This window comes from Wyeomyia smithii, chromosome 2, assembly GCF_029784165.1.
Source record: "Wyeomyia smithii strain HCP4-BCI-WySm-NY-G18 chromosome 2, ASM2978416v1, whole genome shotgun sequence".
In the NCBI taxonomy this organism is placed as follows: domain Eukaryota; kingdom Metazoa; phylum Arthropoda; class Insecta; order Diptera; family Culicidae; genus Wyeomyia; species Wyeomyia smithii.
In genome coordinates, this window is record NC_073695.1 from 221430804 (window position 1) to 221458800 (window position 27997).

Consider the following 27997-nt stretch of genomic DNA (forward strand, 5'->3'; position numbering starts at 1 on the left):
TCGAGAGCAGGTTTGTAGAAGTTTGCTTCAATTCGTAAAAAAACTTGATGCTGATTCATAAATCTAGGTCCTGCGATTTCTGAAAATAAAGCGAATAAGAAGAACCGCATTAAACTAACATACATGTTTGCTGTTCTAGTGTGAAATCAGCATCATTGTTCTCTATTACTGGTTCCCCCGTTCGATTATCTCAAAAAAAATTCAATTACTTCTAGCCAGCATTTAAAAATTGGTTTGTGATCGAAAAAATAAGACTCATGTACTCCAGTGATAGCATTCATATTATTTGCGAAAACCACGTCAAGCTTCAATTTAATGATTTTCTTTGGTTAACTTTTTGAAAACTATCTTTCAAATTCATTTTATTCATTATTGAAATTGGACTTATGATGGTATACGATTTGTAAGTGACTGGCCAAATATGTATAAAGTAATACTAACTATTACAAAGGTTTCTGCACCACTAGGTGGATTGATTTAGGTTTTTTGCATGTAAACCCATACTTTCTTCAGTTCCTCGACTGTCTTCACTACCTTAGGTTGTTTAAGAAGGTGCTGCTCCATAATCGCCCAGTACTTTTCGATGGGGCGGAGCTCCGGAGTGTTGGGAGGGTTGAACATTTTCGGCACGAAATTGACCTTATTGTCCGCAAACCACTTCAGCACGTCCTTGGAGTAGTGGCATGAGGCCAAATCCGGTCAGAAGATTGTTGGAACGTTGTGGGCCTTCAGGAAAGAAAGCAGCCGCTTCGGGTGGCACTCTTTCATATACCTGTCCGTTCATCGTGTCCTGGGTCACGAAAGGTGCACTCCGCTTCCCGCACGTGCAGATGGCTTGCCAAACCAGGAATTTCTTCGCAAATTTGGACATCTTCTGCGGACATGCTCCGGAACGCTGAACAGGTTGCCGGGGATCTGTTTGAAGTCGGCCTTCACATATGTTTCGTCGTCCATGATGCAGCATTCAACTTTCGTCAGCAAGTTGAGGTACAACTTCCTGGCACGGGTTTTGGCGGACTTGTTCTGCTTCTCGTCGCGATTAGGGGCCTTTGTACCTTGAACGTCCGAAGCCCAGCCTTAGTTTTGGCCTTCTGAACAAAACTTCGGCTTAGGTGCAGCTTCTTAGCCACATCCCGAACGGAGGCGTTCGGGTTTCGGTTAAAGGCCCCAACTACGCGGTTGTGATTTTTGGTGTTGTACGGAATACTTTTTACTTCACTTCTGGGCTTCTGATCGGTGGCCAATCGTCCCTCGAATCGCTCAATCACTCGCGACACCGTGGAATTCGCGATTCCCAACGTTTTAGCGATGGAACGATGCGAGAGATCCTTGTTCTCGTGATGAATGCGCAAGATTTTATCACGCACGAGCTGTTCTTTCGACTCCATTTCCGCGAGTTTTGATCACAGGACTTTACAACTTGCAGGATGTAAATAATGCACTATGAACTAAATCCACCCAAATTTTCATTAAATTCTACCCAACGGTTAAAAAGTTAGAGCAATTTCATGGTGTGGCAATTTCATCGTGGACACCCATTACTTGGCTCCTTTTCTCGCTACCGTCCTCACTTCTTATGAAATATATACTAAATTGTACGTTGAACCTAGATTTGCGAAGAGTAAGAAACATTTACAGCTTTCGGGAGCCGAGCATTGTAGTATCTGATCCCACAGTGTGCAAATGTCAAACAATTAGCGATGCAAATATTTTGAAAAGCTTTACCAAAGATGTATAGACCTACTTACGTACGAATGTGTTAGTGCCACCCGTTAAAAAACACAAATGAATCGCTGTTTTGTTTAAAATGCTTAGTTTTGAACAGCTGGAAAAATTTTCAGGTGAACACTTATTTTATGTTTTAAATTTGTGACCAGGAATCTGAAGTAGCTGGTGAACGTAATCGGCAAAATAAGGAAAAAGTGTTGAAGCAACCCTACATGGCTATACACGTTTACTAGTGTGCGCAGGTGAAAAGTCACTTATCTCTATGAATGATACAATATGCTCATGTAAGACCTAAATATTGCATATTGTATCATTCATTAATTTAAGACTAAGTGCAAACAGAGTATCCATGTTATTTTACTTCTCGTTATCGCAGCAAGATTTAAACAGATTTTATTTCGGATTTTTTCATACAGCCTAGGCCTTCGAAAAGAATAATGTTCTGCCTACGCTCTGAAAATCCAAAATTCTCAAAGGTCGTGGAGAACTTTCATTTTCAGATAATGCATAGAATTTATTTTTTCCTGTATAATTCTGAACTATATTTCGAGAGCAGGTATGTAGAAGTTTGCTTCAATTCGTAATAAAAACTTGATGGTGATTCATAAATCTAGGTCCTACGATTTCTGATTATAAAGCTAATAAGTAGAACCGCATTAAACTAACATACATGTTTGCTGTTCTAGTGTGAAATCAGCATCATTGTTATCTATCACTGTTGCCCCATGTTCGATTATTTCAAAAAAAAAAAAAAAATAATTGCTTCTAGCCAGCATCTAAAAATTGGTTTGTGATCGAAAAAATGAGACTCATGTACTCCAGTGATAGCATTCATATTATTTGCGAAAACCACGTCAAGCTTTAATTTAATGATCTTCTTTGGTTAACTCTCTGAAAACTATCTTTTAAATTCATTTCATTAGTTATTGAAATTGGACTTACGTTGGTATACGATTTGTAATTGACTGGCCTAATATGTATAAAGTAATAGTTAGTATAACAAAGGTTTCTGCACCACTAGGTGGATTAATTCAGGTTTTTTGTTTTGTAAAGCCATATTCAATTTTCGTGGAAGCTTCCTGTGTATCTAGGTGGTCGATTTTGCTTCCATATGCCGAAGAAAACATGCCACTCTGCTGGATCTCTATGCAGTATAACGATCCTAAACATACAGCATTGAAAAAACGAAGATGATTTTTAAACGAAAATATTAAATTATTAGATTGACCAGCGCAGACTTTTAATTTAAATCCTTTAGAAATTCTATGGAACATTGGGAAAGTCTAGGTTGCAAAGCATCATCCAAAGAATAAAACAGACTTATGGAACGTCGGACAGGTAGCGTAAAATGCTAGTTCAGCTTCTACTCGTGAAAACCTGGTGGTAAACATACCCGGAAGATTGAATATGGCTTTACAAAACAAAGTACAAGCCACAAAATTTTGAAAGTGAGTTTTGTTACGTTAAAGGTCACTTTGCTAACGATATCGTAGAGAAATAAAGCTAATTTGGATTGTTTTGTTTATACATTTCAATAGTGTATTTATTTTTGTCGCCACTTTAAAAACACTAACTCATGCAATTTTTTTTCGGAATCACCGACAAAGAAATTTCTCCAGTCATTTCTCCGTGCCTCTTTTAAAAAGAGTGTCTGCGGATCATAATGACGTAACATAACATCATACAACAATTAAAATCAGTGCGCAAACACAAAAAATCATCCAACACTGCAAGTGTATTTATTATTTTCCCCATGACTGTATGTTCGGAAAATTTGATAGAAAAGCTCAACTTCTATGAGCACGCTACACGCTCATTAAGAAGGCGAAAATTTTTTTGTATAAAATTCTTATGAGTGTTTTCAATAAATGACGACGATGTGACGAAATGCTCTTAGAAAAAAATTTAACACTAGAATTACATAACTATATTTGTGATGTTAGCAATAGTTTTTAAAATGTATTTTACCGTGATTGACGCAAATAAACAAAGAAATTCGAGTGTCTGTTGAACCACGATGAACATTTTGTTACCCTTGAAAACATCCACATGTCAAATTTGGTTCTATTTGCTTGATTGGCTCTCGAATTGCGCTGAAATTTGTGTTTAATTTGTATGGGACCGCTCCCTTCTAGAATAGGGAGGAGTCTCGAACTATCTTAGTCACCTTTCCCGGCCCCTTAAACATCTATATACAAATTTCACGCCGATCGGTTCTGTAGTTTTCAAGCCTAAATGTTTAGATAATTGATATTTTATAAAAATTTATTCAAATACATAATTTTAAAAATCATGTTTGGTTGCAATATCTGGTAAAACTTTAACAAAATTCTGTACTTTTTGCTTTTTATAAGCATACTCTAAAGCCACTTTTCGCTTTTTTACGCGGATTTTGCAGTTCACAGAGTATTTTCATACGCGGATTTCGGAATTCCTGTGTTTTTGTATTGTGATGAAATAATAAGTCAGTCACCAAACAATACTCTCTACTGAGTAAATGCAAGAAGTGTGAAAATTGGGAAAGCAAAACAAAATAGGCTATTAGAAATCCAGACTGATATGTCAGCGGTGTTGTAACGGAAACGCTTCTGGCCGGAGATTCGAAGTTAAAGGGTCAAGCCCCCTTTGCTGAACTATATCTTTCGAAGTTTCTAAAATCATATTTTCCAGTTGAATCATTTTTCCACTTTCACCCCTACATTTACTGTCTAAAATAAAAATAAAAATAGCTTGACTTGCATTATAGTCAATAAAAAAAATTGTTTACAAATATGGAATGCACGCGTTTTTTTAAACTGCATCATCCAGATTCTATGTGGACAGATTTTTGACGATTTTTACTAAAGATGAATTTTATTGATTTTTAAGTAACAAATCTGTTACCAGAAAGAGAATTTTTCGTTACTGCTTTTAAAGTGATAAGTAAAAAATTTGCACGGCCATTATTAGATAGTCGCCATTTCGTAGCATGTGCAAAATAAATGGCAGTATGATACTTGACTGGTGTTGTGGCAGGCTACTGGTAGGCTCACTGTTCCGATTGCAGTAGCAACTGATCTCCAACATTTATTCCCAACGCGAGAAGAACTTCTCGAAAGTTAAATCACTTTGGATTCCACTGTTAGAATTTTAGATTTAGCTAAACGAGTTTGCTTTACTGTAGCTAGGTTTATTCTGAGACTTCCAATGCTGTAAGCTCGAGTACTAAATAGTTGTCTTGGTAGTAGTGGTGCTTGTGACAAATATACAGGAATATGAATGGAAATTTATAACAGTTCTTTAAACATTGCAATTAATATTAAGCTAGTATGCAGCATCTCTCATCAACTGCAGATGAATGTTTTTGTTTTACAATAACAATTTTGTAACCAAAAGAAGAACTTTTCGTTATTACGTTTAAAGTAACAAGTAAAATTTTTGCAATTCAACACTCTTAAAATATGAAATATTTTCCACCTTCATCTGGGAGATTTAGTATATTTTTAGTATCGTTGTTGACGAACTATTTTAGCAAAATTCTTCAAAACACTACGTTGAGAAATTTCGCCGATCATATCCTGCGTTTTGATTTTTAATCGTTTTTAACGCTCAGATAAGGTATCGAACGTCTTCGTCAGTGGTTTTCTTCGGCTCCCTTTTGCATAAAATTGCTGCAGAAAAACTTCTGAAGAAAACCACTGACGAAGACGTTCGAGACCCTAGTGGCAAATAAGTTAAAAAAATTTGCATTTATTTGCGTTTGTATTAAAATTTATCAAAAAAAAGAAAGGTGCAACAAAAATTTACTTCATCGTCTGCCTTGGCTCCTACGCACGATTTTTCATGTATTTTGACGCAAAAACAAATTTCCCCGAGTTTGAACACATTTCACTTTAAGGGGTTACAGTGGCGCCATTCTGAATTTTTGAGAAATCGTAAATTTTCGATGTTTTTTTGACGTCATTTTGTTCAAAAACCAAATATCCAAATTCTAAGAGTTTGTCCACAAAAAAAGTTGAAAATGCGTTGCGGCACCAACTTTGAAAGCCCATATCTTTCAATCAAAAAATACCACCACAAAACTTTCAGGGAAGTTTCAAAGTTTCGTCAAAAATACTACTACTGATTTTTTTCAGATTTTTCAGTGCCACAGAACATAGATTTTCAACATATCGTTTTAAATAGTTACTATTGAAAAAAAAAATTTCCCAAAAATAATATTTTCGTAAGCTGCAACATAGGATGCATCTGCTGTGAAAATTTCATCAAATTCGACGCAATATGTCTTAAGCTATGTCTATTTAAAAACAATTTCGACCTAAATTTCAAATGAATATAACAACTTGAAAACTTACTCAAATTCAATAAAAAATTGGAAAATCAACTTCCCGAGTGAAAGTTTTAAATACTTATTTGAAAAAATCAGACATCACGATTTTTAGTGATCCGTTTCACGAATTCTGAGCCAATATCAAGGGTGTAAGAGATACTCAAAGTAACAATAAGAATTTGTCTTCACATGATCCTCTCTTTTTTCGGGGAGGGGGTTGCATTTTATTTGATCGAAGACGCGATAATTTTTATGTTTTGACCGGTCCTGGCCAAAAATGTGACCCTCTCCCCGCAAAAGGGGGAGGATCACGTACATAAAGACAAATTGTTCTTTAATCTTTCAGTGTCGCTTACATACATAATCGATATGATACTTTTATTCTAGTATTGTAGGGAAATTGGGGTAAAATTGACATGTTGCTGACATTTTATATGAATCAGACACCTACCAATAGATTTCTGAGGCTTTTTCACTCAATAACTACTACTTTTAGATATTAGCGCATTACCATTAATGCTCATATATACTAGATATTATTCCGCTTTGTGAACTAAAACCATGCCAAAACCGTTGACGTAGAATCACCGTTTTGAGCTCAGTTTGTCCGATTTAAGATCTGTTTTTTCAAAGAAATGTGAGAAAATGCTAATATGTGGACAAACTCTTAGAATTTTGATATTTGGCTTCAAACCAAATGGCGTCGGAAAAACATTAAAAATTTTCGACTTCTCGAAAATTCAGAATTGTGCCTCTGTTGCTACTTAAGGTGAAATATTTTCTAACTCGGAAAAAATTGTTCTTGCGTCAAAATACATCGAAAAATCATATATAGAAGCCAAGGCAAAAAAAAAGTTGCACTGTGTAATCAATGTTTCATTATATCCAGTAATGTCGTTTATGGAGTGTCCAATTGCATGTTCTAATAGAGGCAAATAAAATCGCTCGAGGCTTTAAAAACTTTTTCATACATCTAACTTGCACCAAAATCGGATCACCTTGGCAGATTTCAGCGAAATTGACACCGTATCCTAAAAAGTTGCCGCTCACTTGTCCTTAGTTATTTAGTCGCAACGAATTAAGTAGCCAGTGTCAGTAACGTTCGTATCGGAAGTTATAAACAGTCATTCTTGCTTCACTACATCGTTTTGGTCATTGAAACTGAGTCTAAAGATTGTTTTCCAATGATATGAGGACATTACAATAAAGTCCCTAATATAACATTAAATGCGGAAAGCTTAATGAGAAAATTTCAAATCTCGTTTGCAAAGTTTTTTTTCGTTTGAAAAATGTATATAAGGTAATGAGCATGAGTTTATTTTGTTGAAAAAAAACTTTGCTAATTAAATTTTCCACACACAAGTGTACGTCTCGGTTTGCGGTTTATTTGTTCTGCTTTTATCCTAAAGGCTTGTGCCCTTCAAGATGTAGGGATAAAAAATTACATGACAAACCAGTTTATTTATATGATTTTTGCATAAATCGCTACGTTTATATGATTTAATTTGGTATTTTAATCGTGGGCACAAAAAATTTGCCACTTGAAATCACACTAATTAACTGTGAAACTAATTCGTTTCTATTTCCATTTCAGCTACCAGTGACGCCGAGCGGTTTGCGGAAAATAGCAGTTTATAACAGCCCAACCCAGTGTTGGGAGTGCAACGGGCGGAGTTGTTGCAATTATAAGCTGCATCGGTTCTGTGTCTACACTCGTGCGGCGTATGTCAGCGTAGATTGCCATAAATTAATTGAATAATATATATCAAATCAAACGAAGTTAATAATTACGTGCAAATGTGAGTGATCGGTGGGTAATGAAGAATGCAGTAACTGCAACCGGTGGGACCGAATTGCTGTGAATGAAGGTCCCATGCCAATGCTGACGCGCCTTCGGCCGTTGTTGGCAGTGAGTGTTTAACGGAAGCAGTTCCTATTAGTGTTGCACTCCGGTTGCGAAAAAAAGCGGTGGAGGGAAAGAGTGCGCAACGGTGTGGCATGAAACACACGAAAAATGCTACGTGGTTTTAAAATGTTAAATCTAGTGCACATTTCTGGTAGTGAATGGGCTCGTTGTGAAAATTTTCAAGTATTGTTGCTTTGGAAGGCTAACCGCCATCGCGGGTGGTTGTGCGATAAAACGTAACAGTCGAGTAGCATGACGCTCGGAAATATCGCGCTGAAGGCCACCGAAGAAGTAAGTAGTGCAGCGGAGTGGAGCCATCCTTCAACAAATTATCAACTACAGCAGCAGTCGCCGGATATCAACAACGGCAGTGAAACTAGTTGGTGTGGCCACCGTAAGCCGCATAGATGTAGGAGCTGTTCTACTCCCAGTGCTGGATGTGAATCGATGTTTGTAGCAATCGTTGTAATAGTTTTGACCAGTTTTACTGTGATGATTGGTGGTGATGTGTTCACTGTTGGATATATCACTGGTTCGCAACGAAGACCAGGGGATCGAGAGTATGCAAGACCAGGTTGGTGATTGTTTGAGCATGTGTGTATCAGAAATTATATTGAATTCGGATGAAGTTGTGAGGGATTTCACGTCCATTATTCCAGCCACCCACTCAAATTACAGTGAAACATTGTGAGTCTATAGTGACATCGGTAATTTAGGTAATTTGCATAGGTACTTGAAATCTTAAAAAATCTAGAAGAAAGGTGAAATCTGCCGTTTTAATGGAAAGGAAAAAAAAGTTTTCAATGAAAGTTGAAAATTGTTTGAATTTAAAGAAAAGTACTTTTTACATAGAAAAAATATAACTTAAAAAAATCAAATACATTTTTCTCAAAAGCATGTTGTTTAAAATAAAAAAAAATCAAAAAATCTGTAACTCCTTTTCCTGAGTACTAAATCTTTTTATTGGTTAACAAAGATGTTTAAATTACCAATGTTATCAAAATCTAAAAGTTTCACTGTTATCTGAGAGGGTGTTGTCACTTCATGATTTAAGATGTGAATTATTTGTTGGATGGTTTCTCTTGATGTGTCTAGCGAAATATAGAAAAAAAACGCTACATGGGTTGTATCTGCGATTCGATCGCATAATTGATATAGCACCATCTGAAGCCAGTTTTTATAATAAGTTAATTCTGTTTCATTAATTAAGGTCGTTTGATTTGATTGTTGGTGAAGAGAACAGGTTCAGATAATGTATCTTTATGGTCACGCGGTGTCAATTTCCACATCTAATCAATTCAATAATGTTCAATAATATTATTTATGGATTGTTTTACCATGTTCAAGGTAGTCGATGTATTTCATGTTTTGCGAATCCCAAAAAATACTGGCCGATTGCCCATTGGACTCAGGAGTGTAGTGGTAGATCCACGTTCCATCCATAGTCACGAACCCCCACGAAAATTCTTTGTAATTGCGCGTTATCAACTCCACATTCTCTGTCGAAAATTTCACACGTTGGTCTATTTAATCAATTGTTAAAAAACGAGGCACTCATTGCGCGCGCAGTTTCTTCATAACATTTCAACACAATTTTCGTGTTAGTCTAAATGTTTTCAGCCCATGAAGCAGTTTCGCTTAAAACAAATTAAATGATTTAGGTTAGAGAAAGCACATCAAACTATAGCTAATTTATGGCATCTCTTAAAAGAGCTTTGAAAAACATTTTAGAGAGCTGCGAAAAATATAACGTTGCAACTTTCAACATGTCATTAAAATTAATAACTCAGCTCCGCTGTTACACACAAAGAAACAGTTGAACGTCCTTGGTTTCAGCTGTCCGACAAGCTCTCCGTGTGGTATAGTTTTTTTTCCTGCAAAACAAAATAGTACTGCCTCATCCACGAGAAACAGACGACCGAAACTCATTTCGCTCGACGATGATATCGCATTGTTATGCGGACGAGCGTGAACGGAAAGGGGAATGCGCTCCCAGCTTCCGGTTCCGCTTTCGGTTCCAGCCGTAGCCCTGGAGCGTTTGTTTTCGCTGCTGGTACGGAGTAAGTTTTCGGGTCGCCGCGTTATCACATAAAGTGCCTCTGTCAACACCCATGGAAAGTGTGAACCGAGAACTTCATTTTCTGTTCTATGGTTTGCTTCGGTTCGGGATGGGTACATACCAACCCGCAGCCTTCCCGACAGCCAAGAGCCAACCGGCGGAAGACAGATGAAGTTGATTAATTCATTAGTGGGCCCATTACGCTGCCTGATGGCAGTCTTATTTATCTTCGCTGAAGGGTTACTGCTGCTAATTGTCTCGGTCAGTTGCAGCTGATGATGGACTCGAATTGTTATTGGATGGATTGGATTGTAAAATGATGAATAATGTAACATGTTACATGTGTTTGAGCGTTTTATTGCACTATAGTGGTGATTGGCTTGATGAAGGCGATTATACGAGCGTATTGCAAAAGATTTGATAGAAATCGGCCTTTGACATACATTGCTATTCATGCTTTAAGCAAGGCCTGCGTCAAAATGTATGCAATAGCTGTGAAACTTTAGTGATAGTTTAGTTCATTGCAAAACAATGAACTAGTACCCATTTGGCTTTTATGGTTTTTATCAATTATTATTATCAATGTAAGCTTAGTTACATCGTTGGGACTCAGCTTACATCTCGATGGGACTCAGCTGGAGAATGTTGGGCAACTTGGGTACCACCCCCCCTATTCAGCCGCTTCATTTCCACCAACGATCTCTTCGAGTAGTGAGCCGATGCTAGATCCAGCCAGAACACCGCGTCTTCGCCCTTCTGATATTTCTTGATGAACGACGCAACTTCCGGCAGGCACTTCCTACTAAAAATTTCCCGTTCATGGCCAATTCCGTTATCGCTGATTGTCAGCCACAGCAGCACTTTATTGGAGAACTTGGTGTGTGAAATAAACTTCACCTCGGAACTACGAAATAAACTACGAGATGCCCTGCCAGTCGTTGCCATCCAGGGTGAGATAGGTCTCGTCGTCCATTACCACCGCCAAATCGGGATTGGCCGGTAAACCACTGTAGCTCCGAAACCAGTGGACGGGACTGTCACTTCCTGACAAAAGGTGTGGCTTAGACTTCAAAAAAAAAACATTTCCTCATCTAGACGAGATTATTCAATTGATTGCGAAAAGCGAACTTCCACCGAAACTGCATCTAACGGAAGAGCACCGTTATGCTGAGATTACTTTATGAACTAATTATATTTTTTTGCTTATGACTTACATTCTAAGTTTAGTAAAGTAGGAAATGTATATAATTTTAAGAGGATGCGGCAAAACAGAAGGTTAGAAGGTGTGACTTAGACCAGGAAATTTCTCATCGAGACGGGACCGTTCCGAGTACAGCGATTTTAAGACAAAAAAGTCTATAGTGCAGCAATGGCTTACTATCGAGATTTTTTTTATTACCGTACAGATTTAAGCTTAGGCCTCTCCATCGGTTAGCTGTTCCAGGGGCTATCCACATGCCACGTGGACAGATTTTTACCGATTTTGATACCTCCTCCCCCTTCATGGACAACTGCCGCCCATATAAATTCTACAAATTTTGTATGGACCGTGGACATTACACAGCACCCCCCCCCCTCCCAAAAGCTGTTCACGTGGAATGTTTGCCCCCAAGCTCGCGCTTGACTGCAGATTTGCAGGTACCCATAAACGGCTCAGGGCCAATGCTGTGCTGATTCTTGTCTTGCATGGTGATCAGCATTTTCATTGTCCTTGATATCACAGTGTTCAGGTACTCAGCCAGTGCTGTAAATTTTGCGACCCCGCAAACAAAAATGACAAAAACCGCATCAAGTTAAAACGACCTTCAGCGTCAGCGGTGTCAATTTTCAATAAAAGTCCGGTAATTGAAAGAAATGAGATGTCTGATTCAATATCGGAATCATTTGATTTGAGCCAGTTCATTGCATGAAGCCGATGAACTATGTAACCATCTACATTCTCAACCACATAAACATCGCTAAAGCAACACAACGTGTCTGAAATCACAGAAATGCTGCAGTCACTGTTAACTGATTGGAGCTGGAAGTCTCTTTCATTCTCAGCTTGTTCGTTGAAAATTTAAATTCAAAGATTTCGATTTCAACTGAAGATCCTTTCATGACAGTAGAAGTTTGCAATGCTGCCCGGTACAATAGAACTTGGTTCTGTCGAGATAGCTCCAGTTGTGCTGCGCTGCATTCCCAAACTAATTTGGACGCACATTTTGAGGATTTAAGTGCCAATAGTGCAGCTTGTCTGTCCGAGAAGATGCCGATTCTCGCATGCCTGTAGCTACGTTCAAGACATATCTTAGCGCAGACGAGTATAGAATACATTTCTGCTTAAAAAACAGTGGGCCATATAAAGACTGGAACGCCCAAAAATTGGTCGACTTGAAATTGGTGTATTTGAAAATGCATTACAAAAACCATGAAATGTTGCATTTGGGGTTGCTCTCCAGTTTTTAAAATGGCGTCCAAGCAAGAGGAACAGCGTGTCAAAATTTTGGTCGCGCAGCAAGAGAATCCGATGTTCTCGACGCCAGATTGGCAAAATTGCTGGATGTGGCCAAATCGACCATAACATATATTTCAAAAGTGTTCGGGGAGCGTCTGTCGGATTATAATAATTGCAGCATTTTTTTTTTGCTGAAGGTTCGCTTGAGATAAAATAAATTAATTTTTTTAAGTTAAGAAAACATAATGTTCGTTAGTTCTATTTTGCCGTGCATGTTTGTTTATGGCAGAATTTAATTCATTTTTCAGTCTTCTTTTTCCTACAAAAATTGGGACAAAACGTGAATAAGAATGCTTGGTTATTGTACCATGCGGAGAAAATTTGGATTGCGAATTGTTTTAAGAAGAGGAACTAAATATTAATGGTCTTTTAGGAACCAGCATTGATATTGCTGGTTCCTAAAAGACCATTCATATTTAGTTCCTCTTCTTAAAGCATTTTCTAGTTATCTTTAATAATCTTCTTTTCCTTTCAGTTTTTATTTTAGTGAAATCGTTCCAAATTTAAAATAAATAAATTTTTTAAAAATTTCTCAATTTAAAATCAATTATAACCAAGGAAGGGGGGGGGATACAAGAACGTGACGTAATTGAGGGGTGGGGGTCAAGAAAGTTGTAACAGTTTGAGACAAGGGGGAGGGGGGAGATAATTTTTGTCAAATTTCGCGTGACATCATTAATGGATGGTCCCCAATATCAAGCAAAGCGCATAGCGCCGTCTCTTGATACTTCTGCTATTTTTCGATAAGAGTCCCTAAGAAGAGCCGAATAGCAGTTTTCGTCGATTCATCAGGAGTCTTCAGGATTCTAGATGTGAGGCTTACGGGCCTGAAGGTTCTAGGTTGTGTTTTGTCTTTTCATCCTACCGTCGGTATGTTAATCTTATTGACTTTCGGAATATAACCTAAGGTAAGGCTTGCTTGCGAATGATGTATCTGTTCGAGCATTATGATCCCATCTGATTTTTGTATATAGATTGGTAGAAGCCGTTTGGTCCTGGAGACTTCATAGGTTCAAAGGAGTTTAATGCCCAATTGATTGAAGCTTCCGTGAAAAACTTCAAAAGAGCAGATTGAGTCGTTGGTCGCTTCACGGACTATGTTGCTTCGACGTTGGTTATTCGGTGATATATGTGGACCCAGGGAAGTGCGTGTTCAAAGCATGCTTGTCATTCTCTTCAGTATGTGGGAAGAGCGGAGCAAAAATTCACCACGCACTTCCCTTTCAGTATGTGCCTGCGTGTAGCAATGCTTTCATCACACCGCTTTTTTCTGCACTCCAAAGATTCGCAACAAACACACTTCTAGCTCATCCCACATCTGATAGAAACAAGAGAATACGCAGAAGTACACCACGGTGCACACTGGCGAGTAGCCCGGAAAGGGACAAAAACCTGCCGGGCAAAAGTGTAGTCCTCGTGTAGCTACACCGCGAAAACGAATTCGACATAAGTAAACTCTACCGGCACGAGCAACGCAGTCTATTTTTTTCTCCCAATCTCTTTTCCTTCTCTGCCATGCTCAAGAAACAAACTGTAAAAAGCACCGCAGATAGCTCTGCTGTGTAATTATTGTGCGCAATGTTCATACGTGTGAGAGAGTACACCATAGTTCATTGTCTCGCAAGAGAGAGATTTCAGAATTCACCGCCGTGCTTTCTGGAAGCTGGCCAGATACGCATGGTCTGTCGTTCTCTGCTAGTATGTGCGTTGATTTGCTCTTTAGTGTGAGAGCAGTTGTTTTCGCAGTGCAAAAAGTTCTCCTGCACTCTAGAGATTTTTTGAGGAGAAATGACAAGCCTGTTCAAAAGATCCTGCAGTGATTTCCTAGGTGTACGTTGAGACTGTCGTTCTCTTTTTTTAACTGCCCTAGACCGTTGGCGGGAAAATTTTTATTTTATTTTTTTTATAGAGCATTTTTTTTTTGGAGGAACAAAATTACTATCTAAACCTTTGCCAAAGACACTGTGCCAGTCAAACAGATCGTTTTGGCTGTAAAAATATTTTTAATCTCCAATAGGGCACTCTATGGGTAATTTAAACTATTTTTACAGTCAAAACGGTTTATTGGATTTGTATAGTGTATTCGGCAAAGTTGTGGATATAAATTTTGTCCTTCTGAAAAAGTATACCATGTGAATGATGATACTGGTATCATCCGTACGATGATTCTATTGAAAATTTGTTCAAAGGGTTTTGTCTGTTAGTCTGTGATATTACTATCGACCTCCAGATCCAAATGTATTGCTAAGCTCGTTCCTAGAATGATATACCTGGTGCCTACATCGATTCAACAGTGTGTAACTGACTTTTTACTCTACAGTCTGTACCGGGAAAGCTCAGTAGCAAGAGACACTGTGACGATGGTCCCAGGATCGGCTTACTACTGCGTAATCAGCGGGGCTTCGCGATCAACGGTGCGGACTACTTTCACCATGCTATTTGGGCTATTGTATTCTGATTTATATTTAAAATGAACTAATGATGTGAGGAAACTATTTTATTGAAAAGAACTATTCTTGAACGAGAATATTGAGTAATTTATTAATATTTCCTATTGTGAGTGTGTTTGTGTGTGGGTGTGGGGATGGCTGATGATCGGTACGTACCGCTGCTTAAGTTGACGCTGCTGCTGCTCGGTGTGGGCGTTGCGGTGGCGTAATGCTCTGCTTCGTTGCTGCTGAGGGTTGACGCTGCTGTGGTTATCGACGAAGGCGGGGAGCGGGGAAGTAGCCAACTCAAACGTAGTCTGCTGGTGCTTCTCTCTGGTCTTCTCTCGTTGACGTGGATCGACAGGCCCAGGACGATACCGGAGTGACCGTGCCGAGAGGGGTAAGTCCTCCTTTGCGGTGAAGGCTTTAAGCCAGAGGACTGTCGCTGGTCCTTTACGGGTTAGACGTAGCGTGCATCCAGGGCTCGCTAGGCCGGTCGTGTGCTGCTTTAACCGTCTGCCACGGTCTAAACTACGTTCGCTTGGTCAATTACGGGCCGCAATAACTCCTGTTGCCACTGACGACTCGTACAAGAACTCTTCTAATTTTCTAGATTTCAACGTTAAGCACACGACTACCAGATACTATCTGATGATGGCTGGCAATTTTGGCTAGCAAGAAGGCTCTTCGCGCTCTTTTTTCCGTCAATCTTTCTCGATGGATGCGCGATATTTCGCGCCTTAATTAATTTGACACCCATCTGTATACCAGCTTTCCTCCCCCTCAACAAATCTGTCATACTGGATGGGTGCTGCCCATTTTACCACCCACTTGTACCCACTGTGTGATGTTTATATTGTTCAGTGTGCTTACAATTTTCGGTATTTTAACTTATTTTATTTTGATTAACCATACTAACCTATTTTTTTTACAAACAACATTAACATACCAATACATTTTACTAACCCTACTTATGATAACCCTTAAATATTAACGTGAAAGTATGACTAAACATTTAAGCACAAATAAAAATCATGCTGGATTCTGTAACCGACGGTTACAAGTGGAAGGAGGAGCACGACTAACGTTCGCGTAGGAGTGGGTGGGAGCTTTTGGTGCGTAACTGAAATGGCTGGGGGCACCAAAACTCCCAGGAATGAGTAAAGAGCTATAATCTTTCTTTTTTCAAGTTTGAGCTTTAGGGGCGCACTCGTAGTTTTCTTTTTGTGATTTAGTAAAATAGCTATATATCGGTTATTTTGAAAGATAGAAAAAAGATTCTTCTCCAAAGTTACAAGTTAGTAAATTGACGGGGCTACAACATGTTAGACCATTATTTAACTCTATCTGCATAGATAAGAAAGTGAGATGCTGGATTTCATCGAAAATTTGGGTCACCTTAATTCGTGATTATACAAAAATGTGCGTTCCATCATACGTAACAACTTTTCAGAAGAAAGTTTTTCTCTAGAATATTACGCTAGATCCAAATTTCCCCCTACACTCGATCCCTAGAAAACTGTCGAATAATTAACTTAGCGTCTCCATTGATTCAACAGTGAACGGAGGCGCATGGTTAACGTTCACGTTGAAGTGGGTGGGGGCTTTTGTAGCGCAACAAAAATGGCTAGGGGCACCATAATTCACCGGAATGGGCCAATAGGCATTTTTTCTCTTCTCTCGAATAGTGTTATACATTTTTATATCAAAAGGTAACCTAAACATCCCTACTGCATTTGGAAAACAACGTTAAATAGCACGATCTGGAAACCCTGTTTGCTGTTTTAACGATTTATGGCATATTTCTATATTTAAAATAGTGTAAATGGTTCACTTATTCTATGATTCCATTGTAATACTTTATTCTATTAGGTGCGCAGCTTTGTTCTGGTTCTTTTTTATAAATGAAAATGCAACTTAATTTTGGAAAAATAGCTACCTATAAATCATTCAAACTGTTGTCCATCGCTAGCGACAACTCCTTCCCATCTCTCTGGTAGATCTCGAATACCGTTATAATACGTATTTTGGGGATCAACCATTTTGCGATGTCTTCATATGAGCGGAACTGCTGCACAGTGGGGAATCGCTGGCCATCGACCCAAAATTAAAAACGCGGATTTCATTTCAATCATATTTTTCAAATATTTGTATACTATTGAAGGTTCAGAATCCAAATTTTTAGAGCATTACGACAAAATTCGATTTTTCTATGATTTTTTCAAAATGTACTGATTCAGCGTGTTTTCGCGTTTTCTTGAAAAAAAAAAAATGCAATGTTGCGAAATTTGCTGGAGCCTTAAGGGAAAATTGAATCTTGGTGACGTCTAAGGAAAAGTTGTCTATAAAATAGTGGAGAAAAAATCCTCATCATTAGACAATCTATAATCTCATTGTAATACTCAAAAAAATTAGACGGAATCAAAAAATTACGTATTTTTCGCATAAAACAGCGTTTAAAGTTTAGACGGCAGGGTTTGGCATGAGGCAACTGCATTTTGAAACCCCTCCTTGATGATATTAAAACTGTATTGAAAAAAAAAAACACAAAAATGAAGATGAAGGTGGAAGTGAATTAAAAGAAGAATGCGGTAAAAATAAGCAATGTAGTATAGTCACTTAAAAAAAAAAAAAAAACAAACAACTCATAAGTGTTTCAACACGAAGCATATTTTTCAATTGCTATTTTTTATTTTTTTCAGTAACTAATTATTATTTTATGTTTTTTTCATGGCATATGAAAGTCTTTAAAGCATCATGCATTTTATTTTCCAGAAGATTAAAACTGACGTAAAACTTTTCTCATATATTATAATATATAGAAAACATGAAAATTCTCCTGTCGTCACAAATATGCATTTTCATGCAAAAATAATATCAAATTCGGTCTCAGCGTCTCAAAATTATATAAAAACCATGTATTTTCCATGATTTTAAGACATATTTTTGCTTGGTCAGCATTTGTATGGAGTCGCCCCACTGTGTGCTGATCAGCCACACTAAGTGCTATCATGCGGAACAAGTAATATATGGGGAATATGGCGGGTGAGGTAAAACTTCCCATTTGAGCGTTTTGAAGCAAGTTATAACGACTTTTGCAGTATAAAGCCGAGCGTTGTCGTGCAGTAGAATCACTTTTTCGTGCTCGTATAGTGGCCGCAGTGATCGAGTTAATCGCAGTAATTGAAGTCTATATCGTTTCGTGGTAGTTACGTTCTGTTCCGAAGACTCATAATCAATAATACTGCCCCTGTGCAACCGAATACATAGCAAAACTTTCGCACCGTGTATATTCGGCCGAGCCAACGACGAAGAGGCATGACCAGGCAGTTTCCACGACTTCTTTTGGGTTACTGTAGTGAATCCATTTTTTGCCTCCCATTACGATGCGATGAAGAAAACCCTTCCTTTTTCTCCGCTGAAGCAGTTGTTTACAGGCCAAAAAACGATGCTGATCGGTCCCTGGCTTCAAATCATAAGAAACCCAAGTTCTTTGTTTTAAAATCATTTCCAAAGCATGCAGTTAAGCGTCGTCGAAGGTTTTTGACCTTTCTCTACGCAGACAGTTGCAAAAATCGAAATAACCGTTTTTAGAGTAACACTTCCCGCAAATGATAATTATTTGGGATAACGAGAACTTCGTTGCGCACCTATTACTTTTATCAGCAATATTTTGATATGATATTTATCCGAACTCACAAAAAGTGTATTTTAAAAAAATGCTATAATTTTTCAAACTTAATTTTAAAATATCTCAAAAAACGGATGCATTTGGAAAGTTAGTCGCCTAGAAGTTTAATTTTTATTATCAAAATACAAAGGTTATGTTGTGAAACGCACGTCTATGTTTATCTTTACATTATCTCTGACGCTCTGCTTTGTGGCTCGAAACTGTTCCACTTTTTTCTCGATAAATTAGTCAGAATATTCGTTTAATCGAATGTTTACCTCGATGGTGTAAAAGAGATAACGGCAACAAGTATGTAGCAGCATGCAACAAACCATCATATCTGGTGTGGCGTTATCTTGTTAGGTACATGTTTGCGTTGATATATTTCGCGCCTTCCTACCGTTACCATATTCGCAGCGAAAAAAAAGCGTTCCATTCCATTAAAGCTATCATTTAATTCAATTTAGAGAAGCTTCCAACAAGCACTAACAAGTTACCGGCCAATCAAGGCACATTATGACGAAGCATATTCTCTCGCCATTCATTGGTTCGCTTCGATTTCCCATCAGCGGCCATCAAGGGGGTCTCGAAGCCGGCCGGTTCGTAGATTTGTTGTTGATAACATTCTCCTTTTTCCTCCGTCATGTGCTTTTAATGGCATCTCAACAGGGTTGCAAATATCGGGCGCAATCACGCTGGCAATGGAGGAAGTGAACGAGCTGTTCTTCAGCAAGCACGGTCATAAACTGCAGTTCGAGGTTGCGGAAACGTACGGCGAGGAGATATCTAGTATTAGGAAGACGGCAGATCTCTGGACGAAAGATGTGATAGCCTACATTGGGCCGCAGGAAACCTGTGTTCACGAGGGCAGAATGGCAGCTGCCTTCAATTTACCAATGATTTCTTATGTAAGTAAGTATAATTAAATTTTCAGTTTTGATTTTTTCTTTCATCGGCTGTTGATTCCTGAAAAAATTATGTATAACGTTTCTTAAAAAAAAACTCACTTTTCTTTCACAGTTTTGTACTCACAATGAGACATCGAACAAAAAGCATTTTCCTACCTTCGCTAGAACGAGGCCACCCGACCTTCAAATTTCCAAGTCGGTCGTCTCCCTACTGCTGGCTTACAATTGGACTCAGGTATGCACATTCATCGTGTGTCATTCATCAACTATAATTACACGTTCACATAATAGGTTACATTTCTGTACCGTTCCTCCGACGATGCGGAGTACGACGCGGTCGCTGAAACACTAAAAACCACCCTCCGCTCCAACGGGGTGCGAATCAGGGCAGTGCGAACGTGGAGCACAATTTATCACCACGGGTATTCGCCAAATCCTTTTGATCGTCTGGTAGAGGAAACGTTTATGGACACAAGAAGTGAGTATCGATTCTTATACCTTTCACAAATTCCCAAACAATTGGTAACAAATCGGTTTGAGCTTAAGAGAGAACTTTTAATTAGTTTTTTTTTGTTTCGGGGTAGCAAATAAATGTGAAAGTTGTAATGAGAATCCTACCTGGTTCTTCATTCACCATGAAAGATTAGCACCACTTGAGCTGAGCGCTACTCACTCGGGCACGTTTGTGAGATTATTTATGATGAAAGCTGTCATCACAACACACTGCCGTTTTCCGGCAGGTTTCCAGAGACCACTTTAGTAGCTACGTGATTTTAATTTTCTCAATAGAGCAGCAGATGTAACAGTATTAATTTTGATTTAGTAGAAATAGTTTTTCCTTGTTGAAAATAATAGCTGGTTACAAGGGTAATTCATGCACAAGTACGGCACTGGTCAGTGACGATCATTTTTTTCCCCGAGTCGTTCGTACGCGCGCCAAGCCGTTATCATCATTAATCATTTCATTGACAACAGAGCCGGTGTCGTTAATTTTGCTCCGTTTTCGTTTCGGTATTTCTCTCTCTGTCTTTCGCAGTCTATCTGGTGCTGGGCCATCACGATGAGCACATTGGTCTGCTTGTTAGCTTGTGGCGGAAGGAACTGCTTGCCGGTGGAGACTATTTTGTGGTCGGAGTCGATCTCGAGCAGTACGACGCTGTCCTGCCGAAGAAATATCTGCACGGGCTGCTGCAGACCGAACCGGACTGGAATGCGGTGCAAGCGTTACAACACTACCTTGGGGTCGTGCCATCGGCTCCTGTTAAGTTTGAGGAATTTGCTGTTAAGGTGAGATATGTGTGCGTTTATAGTCACACTTAGGAAAGGTGTGATGAAAATTCATTAATCTTCAATTATCTCTAACCAAATTGTTCTTGTTGTCAAACCAATTTGTTCTTGTAAAGCACAGGCTTAGAGTTGGGCTGAAAATTTCTGTTCACGATAATCTGAACTACTAAGTAACTATAGTGCAGGTTATTAAACTCTAAAGGCTTCCTGGTAATGTATGGTGATGAATTCTCCCAGTTCTAGCATTATCAGGAACATTAAGCTGAATCCGAAAACCAGTGATTGATTGTGTTATTGCACAAATTCAGATTCCCATTCAGTATCACATTTTTTTCTTCAAACTTCCAACTGAAAGCTTATAATTAAACTAAAGATAGTTATGAATCAAATATGATTCATAACTATTTTTTTTCATATTATAAGCAGATATGAAGCACTGTTTGTACAATCCCTTCCCGTATCTCTTCCCGTAAAAATCTCTTATCGAGATCTCTCATATTATAGAGTTGTAAGGTGAACTTGAAATTTTGTTTCACTGATAAAAAATGTATTATTTTGTTGCATTAGATTTTATGCAATCTTGAAGATGTCCCTTACAAAGACTGAAACGTTGAATAGCATACGCTGTTTTTCTTGAAACTCTACTCTTGTTTGGTCCAAACTAGATTACACGTGCAATATATTTGAACCTCCCTAACACTTGCACGCATCGTTGCATTTCCAACTGATATATTTTGTATATTTCTCGCCGGCAGGTAAACAAATACCTGGAGCTTCCACCGTTCAACTATCGCAACCCACTGGTTTATTTCGGAGGCGTTAAACAGGTAAATATTTATCAGCTACAAATCACTTATTAGTATTGAACACCCAAGACACGGCAGCGGGATTTTAGCGTGACGGCACGCATCGGCAGCTGTGTCTTGTCTTCAGCTCGAATAGAATTGCCAGACTGGTTGGTTAGCACAACATACGTGATTTTCCGCTCGGAAATATTTTTTATTTTTTGTTATTAATTTTTGGTCACTCTAGAAGTCACTGAATCTTAGACAGGTAGCGTCGTGAGATAATTTACGCCCATGTTTATCATCGTGTTCACAGCTATGGCACATCGGGTAGAGAATTTTCCAGAAGATTGAACAAATTGCTGACCGTTTCTATGAATGGTCACATCCATTGAGGTTGACGTTTGGCCATTGACGGAATCAGTTGTTTTTTATCCCAAGCGTTTGATTAGAAATAGACATAATAGTTTCTAAATTCACCTTAAGGTTTCTTAAAATAAATTATCAAACTTAAGACTTTGTAACAAAGAAAGTTTGAATGAATTGAGAAACAACTTTAACAGTATTTACCGCGTTTGTATTCATGGCATTGTCCGAGTTCACTTGTGATCGGGAATGTAAAATTAGAAATAATTCTTCTCATGCATGTCTAATGTTTATTGGTTATCAACGTTACGTCTTCGGAATAAACCTTCCAACGTAATGTGTGTATGCTAGGATATGTCATTCCCGTCAAAATGAGGTAAAGGATAAGGGAGCGCTTGTTCGTATCGTTCGCTTCCATCCCGTTGGTCGTATATTGCACTGTCCTGTGGTTGATGGTTTGCAGTTCGTTGAAAGCTCGTTCAGTACACCACAGTACCAATAGAAAGGGAAAGCTATCTTGCACCTAGCAGTCTACATTTCACGAAAGGAAAGATTGAGAAGGAACAGAGCTCCGGAGCTGCTGGTACACGGCTAACACCATCGATGCATTTTCTGTTGCAACCATGGGGTGGCTGGGTAGAGCAGTCAATCTGTAATCAACAGCTTTTCAATCTCCTTAAGTAATGTATACTGTGGGAATTCACGCTGCTGTAAGTGTGGGAAAACTAATGCGAAAACGAGCAGTGCTTGTCAGCAGTGGATTTTTTCCGGTACGAGCACGATCATTCGGATGCAAAGGATTGTGAATTCGTTTGTTATTAGAGTGAGATTTGATGTTTCAAAATTGAACGTCGAAGATTCGTTTAATCAATATATCATACAAGGGTTGCTGCATGTTACATCCCAGGCCCAGATAGAAAATTCAACACTAAAATCTGTACCGCTTCACTTCCTCAGAATTGAAAATGCTACTAATAGAGACAAATTCAATCATGTTATTTTTCTTGACACGAATTAAATTAGAAAGCAACAACTTACTCAACAATCTCTGCCTAATATTAGACAATATAAAATATTTTTGACTTTATGATGGTAAAGAATTTAAAAATCATGATGATTGATTGCGTCTGGGTTCAACTTGGCGACAAATAACGTTTCGCGGCGGCAGTATAAGTTAAGAAACTTTTTCACCTTTGTTCTCTTTTTTCTTATTCCTATGTAAATGTCTCGAATGACAGATTCGCGCGGAGGCAGCATATCTTTACGACGCGGTCCATTTGTACGCTTATGCTTTGCTACGGGTCTTGCTAGACGGGCGGAACCCCAAGAATGGTACCGCAATTATCGAAGCAATTAAAGGCCGGGCTTACATGAGTGCGATGGGGTAAGGCTGGGTTCTGTTTTTGCTAATAAAATAGTTGTTGATTTTTTGCCTTCTCTTTCGTAGATATTTGATACATATAGATGAAAATGGCGATGCAACAGGGAACTATACAATTTTGGCCAGAAAATCGATCGCTTCATCTGCATTGGCGGAGAGAGAATATGGACTGTTTCCGGTTGGACGATTTAGTACACCGGATTCTAATGAAGTCACGGTGAGTATAATGTTCTATGTTTCAATTTATCCGCACGTTCGTACACCGTTTGGTTGAAAGGTTTTATACTAATAGATATTTGGTTTCTTTTCGTTATTGCACTGAACGGTTAGTTCCGAATTCAGGTAAGTGTGAATACTGAATATCCATTAGTGGAGAAGTTATTTGCACGATGAAATCTCATTGTTTTACATTACCGCACGCGAATTGTACTGTGATAAATGCTTCAGTTTTGATTAATCTGGTATTACATTTTATCCTAAATGCTTTCGTGAGATTGATCAAAATTCCTATTATGCGATAATCGACCGATTGTGAAAGCATAACTTGAGTTTTATATACTATCCTTATTTCAGAAAAGTTTTTGTTACAGTTATATATCTTCTTATAGTACCTATAATTATGCTTAATACTATACTTAGTACATTGAAAATTGTTTTTTATGCCAACTTAAATTTATTGAAAGCTCAATACAGAGGCCAGTTTCAGGAAAAAGAAATTTTACTAATTTGAAGTATGCTCTCTTGTTCATCATTTACACCGATGGATGGTATTTCAAACCCAACTTTATTCATAAATATTGAATATTCTTGAAGAAATACGTTTGTGCGCCAATATAATCGGCAGTGGTGGCGTTAACCCGTAAAGACCCGGGACAAAACTTGTTTTTTGATAATGCTCTTGCTCAGCACTGGAACGGCCGATTTGGGAAAACTTGGAATTATATTCAAGGGGAATAGTTGCTCTAAGTTTTGGTAAAGATGCCACCCCTCTGGACCCCTCCCCGTTTTCGTGAGACGCAAATACGTCTGTGTTTTTTTCTAATTTTTCAAACAGATTGGGCAAACACTGCGAATTTTCATAAGTATCAATTGCTCCATGTATCAAATCATGTCAGGTAGATGAAATATGGTATGTAAGAGTGAATTTTGGAGTTTCTAAATTATTTCAGTACAAAATCACAAAACTACGTATTTTCACGAAAATTCTAATAATAAAATCGTTCTTCAAATTTTGAGCTCTACATTTTTGAAGTAATCTTTTCTGAATCCATACGCGATGAAATATTTATTTTAGCTTGCGAATGTTTTGAGAAAAACGAGTTTAAATTCAGTAAAGTACGTATTTTCATGGATCATGTGATTTTCTCAGTCTCCCACAGTAGGTTTCAACTTAGCTCTTCAATTTTCAAGCTCTATATTTCTAGAGTAACGTCTTCTGAAACCAAAGATGATTAAAGATTTATTCTAGCACGCACAGATTTGGAGAAAAACGAGTTTAAATTCACTAAAGTACGAGTTCTTATGAAAACTTGATTTTCTCCAATTCTGTACATGCTAGAATAATTCTTTCACCATCTTTGGATTCAGACGACATTACTCTAAAAATATATAGCTTGAAAATTAACAAGCTAAGCTGGAACCTACCTTGGTAGTCTGAGAAAATCACGTTTCCATGAAATTCGTACTTTGGCGAATTTGAACTCGTTTTTTCTCAAAATGTTTGCACGCTAAAATAAATATTTCATCGCGTATGGATTCAGGAGACCTTACCGCAAAAATTAAGAGCTTAAAATTTGAATAACGGTTTTGTTGTTTGAATTTTTATAAAAATACGTACTGTTGTGATTTTGTACTGAAATAATTTGGAAACCTCAAAATTCACACTTACAAACAATATTTCATCTACCTGACATGATTTGATACATGGAGCAATTGATACGTATGAAAAATTCCCAGTGTTTTCTCAATCTGTTTGAAAAATTAAAAAAAACACAGACATATTTGCGTCTCACCAAAACGGGGAGGGATCCAGAGGGGTGGCACCTTTACCAACTATTCCCCTTTGAATAAAATTTCAAGTTTTCCCAAATCGGCCGTTCCAGTGCTGAGAACGAGCATTTTCAAAAAACATGTTCCGTCCCGGGTCTTTACGGGTAAAAAGCGTATTAAACATTCTCAAAATGTTTTGTTGACGCTTTTTTTTTCAATTGGAAAGCCAAAAATTGAAAACGCCTTTTTTTCTATATCACATTAATTGTTCAATTGCTAAGTATATATTCCAAATATAATTTGTACACTGGGTTAATTAATTTCGGTGACATAATGACGCATTTTAACGGATCATAGATGTTCGTTATACTTTAACCACCATTTTATAGCTCTATTTACATCAGAAACAAACCTTCATAAAAGTCGTTAAAGCAAAAAATGAATCTAAATGCTTTAACTTAAAAAAATCGTCTGTAGTCTCAGAGCTGACATTCGGAAATTGTGATGTTAACGTGGTTTGTTCTTTGCGTTAAGAATAGGAATAGAGAATAATTCTTTCTGATATTGTCATTAATAAATATTAACAATTGAAACAGATCCTTTCTTTGGATTTTAACGCTTGAGGAACCTCGAAAATTATCTCCATTCAAGATGTTCTTCTGTTTCTATTCTATTTATCCAGTTATTGCATTTTGCTAATTTCATCCCAACATTTCTCCTTAAAAAAAAATAAAAAAGTTAAAAATATATTGTTGCTTCTTTTGCATGCACTCTCATATCATTTTAAATTTGAGCTTCACGTCGTGTTTGTTACATGTGATTATTATTATTAACCGTTATGCACTCGGCAATTTTAACACACTGCACTAATGCTTCTTACTTCTTCAATTCTTGACCGATTTTCGATCTTGACCCGTAAAAAGATTGGAAAATTTGTCTATTTTTAGTATACAAGACCTAAAAAGCTATTGATCTTATATGGTTCCCGTAAAACCGGATCTTCGGGACTATGTTCAATATCCGGAATCTGCTCCGAAATGACCATCTCGGATAACTTATCAGATGGACTCAAAATGAATGAAAATCAACTCCTGGAGTGATTTCATGAATTTTGATACCAATTTTGTTCGGTTTTATTGACAATTGTACTACTTCGTCTCATCGGAACATGCTCCCGAAGATCCGGATTTACATGAACCAGATGTTGTCACAGGTTCATGTCGGTCCCGGATTCTGAAAGTAGACAAATTTTCCAATCTTTTGACAGGCCAAGAATGAAAATCGGACATGAAATGAAAAAGCAGGAAGCATTTCATTTTGTGGGTACCCGGGTACGCTGCCGAGTACTTATGGGGTAAAAAAATTCGAAGCCCCCCCCCTCCCCTTCGACCCCCTCTGCGGCTATAAACAGTCTGATGATGGAAAATGGTTTATTTCCAGTAGTTAGGAGCTTTCGATAAGTTTCAACTGGCTGAGTTGAGGTTATCCTTGTATTTTAAAGCAATAAAGTCTGAAAAGGTACCCGGGTACCCTGCCGAGTAGATAACGGTAAATGTAGTATGTTGTGATTCATCATAATTGAAGTATCCTCAGGTTTTTTAAGCGGATTTTTTAACTAACACGGTTTTTTTACGTGCATTTTCGTATCAACGCGGTTTTTTACGATGTGTGTATCCCCCGCGTAAAAAAACCTGACTGTAGCTTAAAAGAATAAATTACTACAGTAAATTTCACTATTTCCTTGGCTAGAATATGAGCCCACTTTCCACATGGACGGAAAAATATACATCCAGAAAAAGTGAGAAAGAAAATTATCAGGAATATTACTTTAAGTGACTAACAATAACTTATATAAAGAAAAAGCAAAAAACTAGTCATCCACAGTAAGTTCCAAAAACAAAAATTAATTTGAATGAACAGTTGAGATCAATCACTGAAAAACCAACGTAATAAAATTAACGTTCAATTTACAAGTCGATTGCCATTTATCAAATTTTCAAGTTTTCATACACATTATTACATGAAACTACTGTTAAGTAAAGAAATAAATGTATAACTTCAAGTTTAACTGAATTAGTCCAAAAGCGTCCGAACAAAATAGAACGAAGATGACGGTCGAAATTCAGCCTAGAATAAAAAAACAATGCTGAAAGAAAAAAATAACCTAAGTCTGACGGAAAGTGGTTTCAAAAAAATAAGTAACCAAGAAAGCAGTGGAAATTATTCACAAATGGACAAGCGTAAGCTAAAATTTCATAACACATGTAAACCAAAAAATACATAACAATTTACTCAATCAGTTGGAAGTGCAAAATAATCAAAAATGAATTCTGAAAAAAAGTGGTACAGTGCTTTCACTTATTTCAAGGTTCAAACCTTGAGAAAATAATCAGAAAAGCATATGGAATATGGAAAATAAAATGATCGCAATCTTATCTCCAACATCTAGAGGAATGACGAGAAAATTTATTTATCAAAATTCAGCCCAAAATGCACAAGAAATATAAAACAGTCATAAATTTAAAAAAAACATTCGAAGGAGCAGAGGAACGTCTCTAAAACTAGCAAAACAGCCACAAATCAATTCAAGCAACAATTAAACAGAAAATACCAGCCTCAAGAAAAAACTGCATCAAACTCAATTTCAAATGCATAAGAAATCTCGTAAAAGTAGGTTGAAACA

At 37.7% G+C, this 27997-nt stretch overlaps 1 protein-coding gene across 5 annotated transcripts in view; it reads left to right on the forward strand.

The window, feature by feature from the left end:
* The window catches only part of LOC129723493 (guanylate cyclase 32E), a 93727-nt gene that overhangs the window by 44256 nt on the left and 21474 nt on the right, over positions 1-27997 (forward strand). For 4 of the 5 annotated variants that reach the window (XM_055677742.1, XM_055677741.1, XM_055677743.1 and 1 more), the window contains 9 exons: positions 7632-8517; positions 19268-19506; positions 19619-19741; positions 19798-19984; positions 20543-20793; positions 21549-21620; positions 23183-23328; positions 23392-23542; positions 23656-23667. In XM_055677742.1, coding sequence (XP_055533717.1) covers positions 8196-8517; positions 19268-19506; positions 19619-19741; positions 19798-19984; positions 20543-20793; positions 21549-21620; positions 23183-23328; positions 23392-23542; positions 23656-23667 — 1503 coding nt within the window. In that variant the 5' untranslated portion in view covers positions 7632-8195. The remainder of the gene's footprint in view (positions 1-7631; positions 8518-19267; positions 19507-19618; positions 19742-19797; positions 19985-20542; positions 20794-21548; positions 21621-23182; positions 23329-23391; positions 23543-23655; positions 23668-27997) is intronic. The other variant, XM_055677745.1, reaches the window with a different exon arrangement.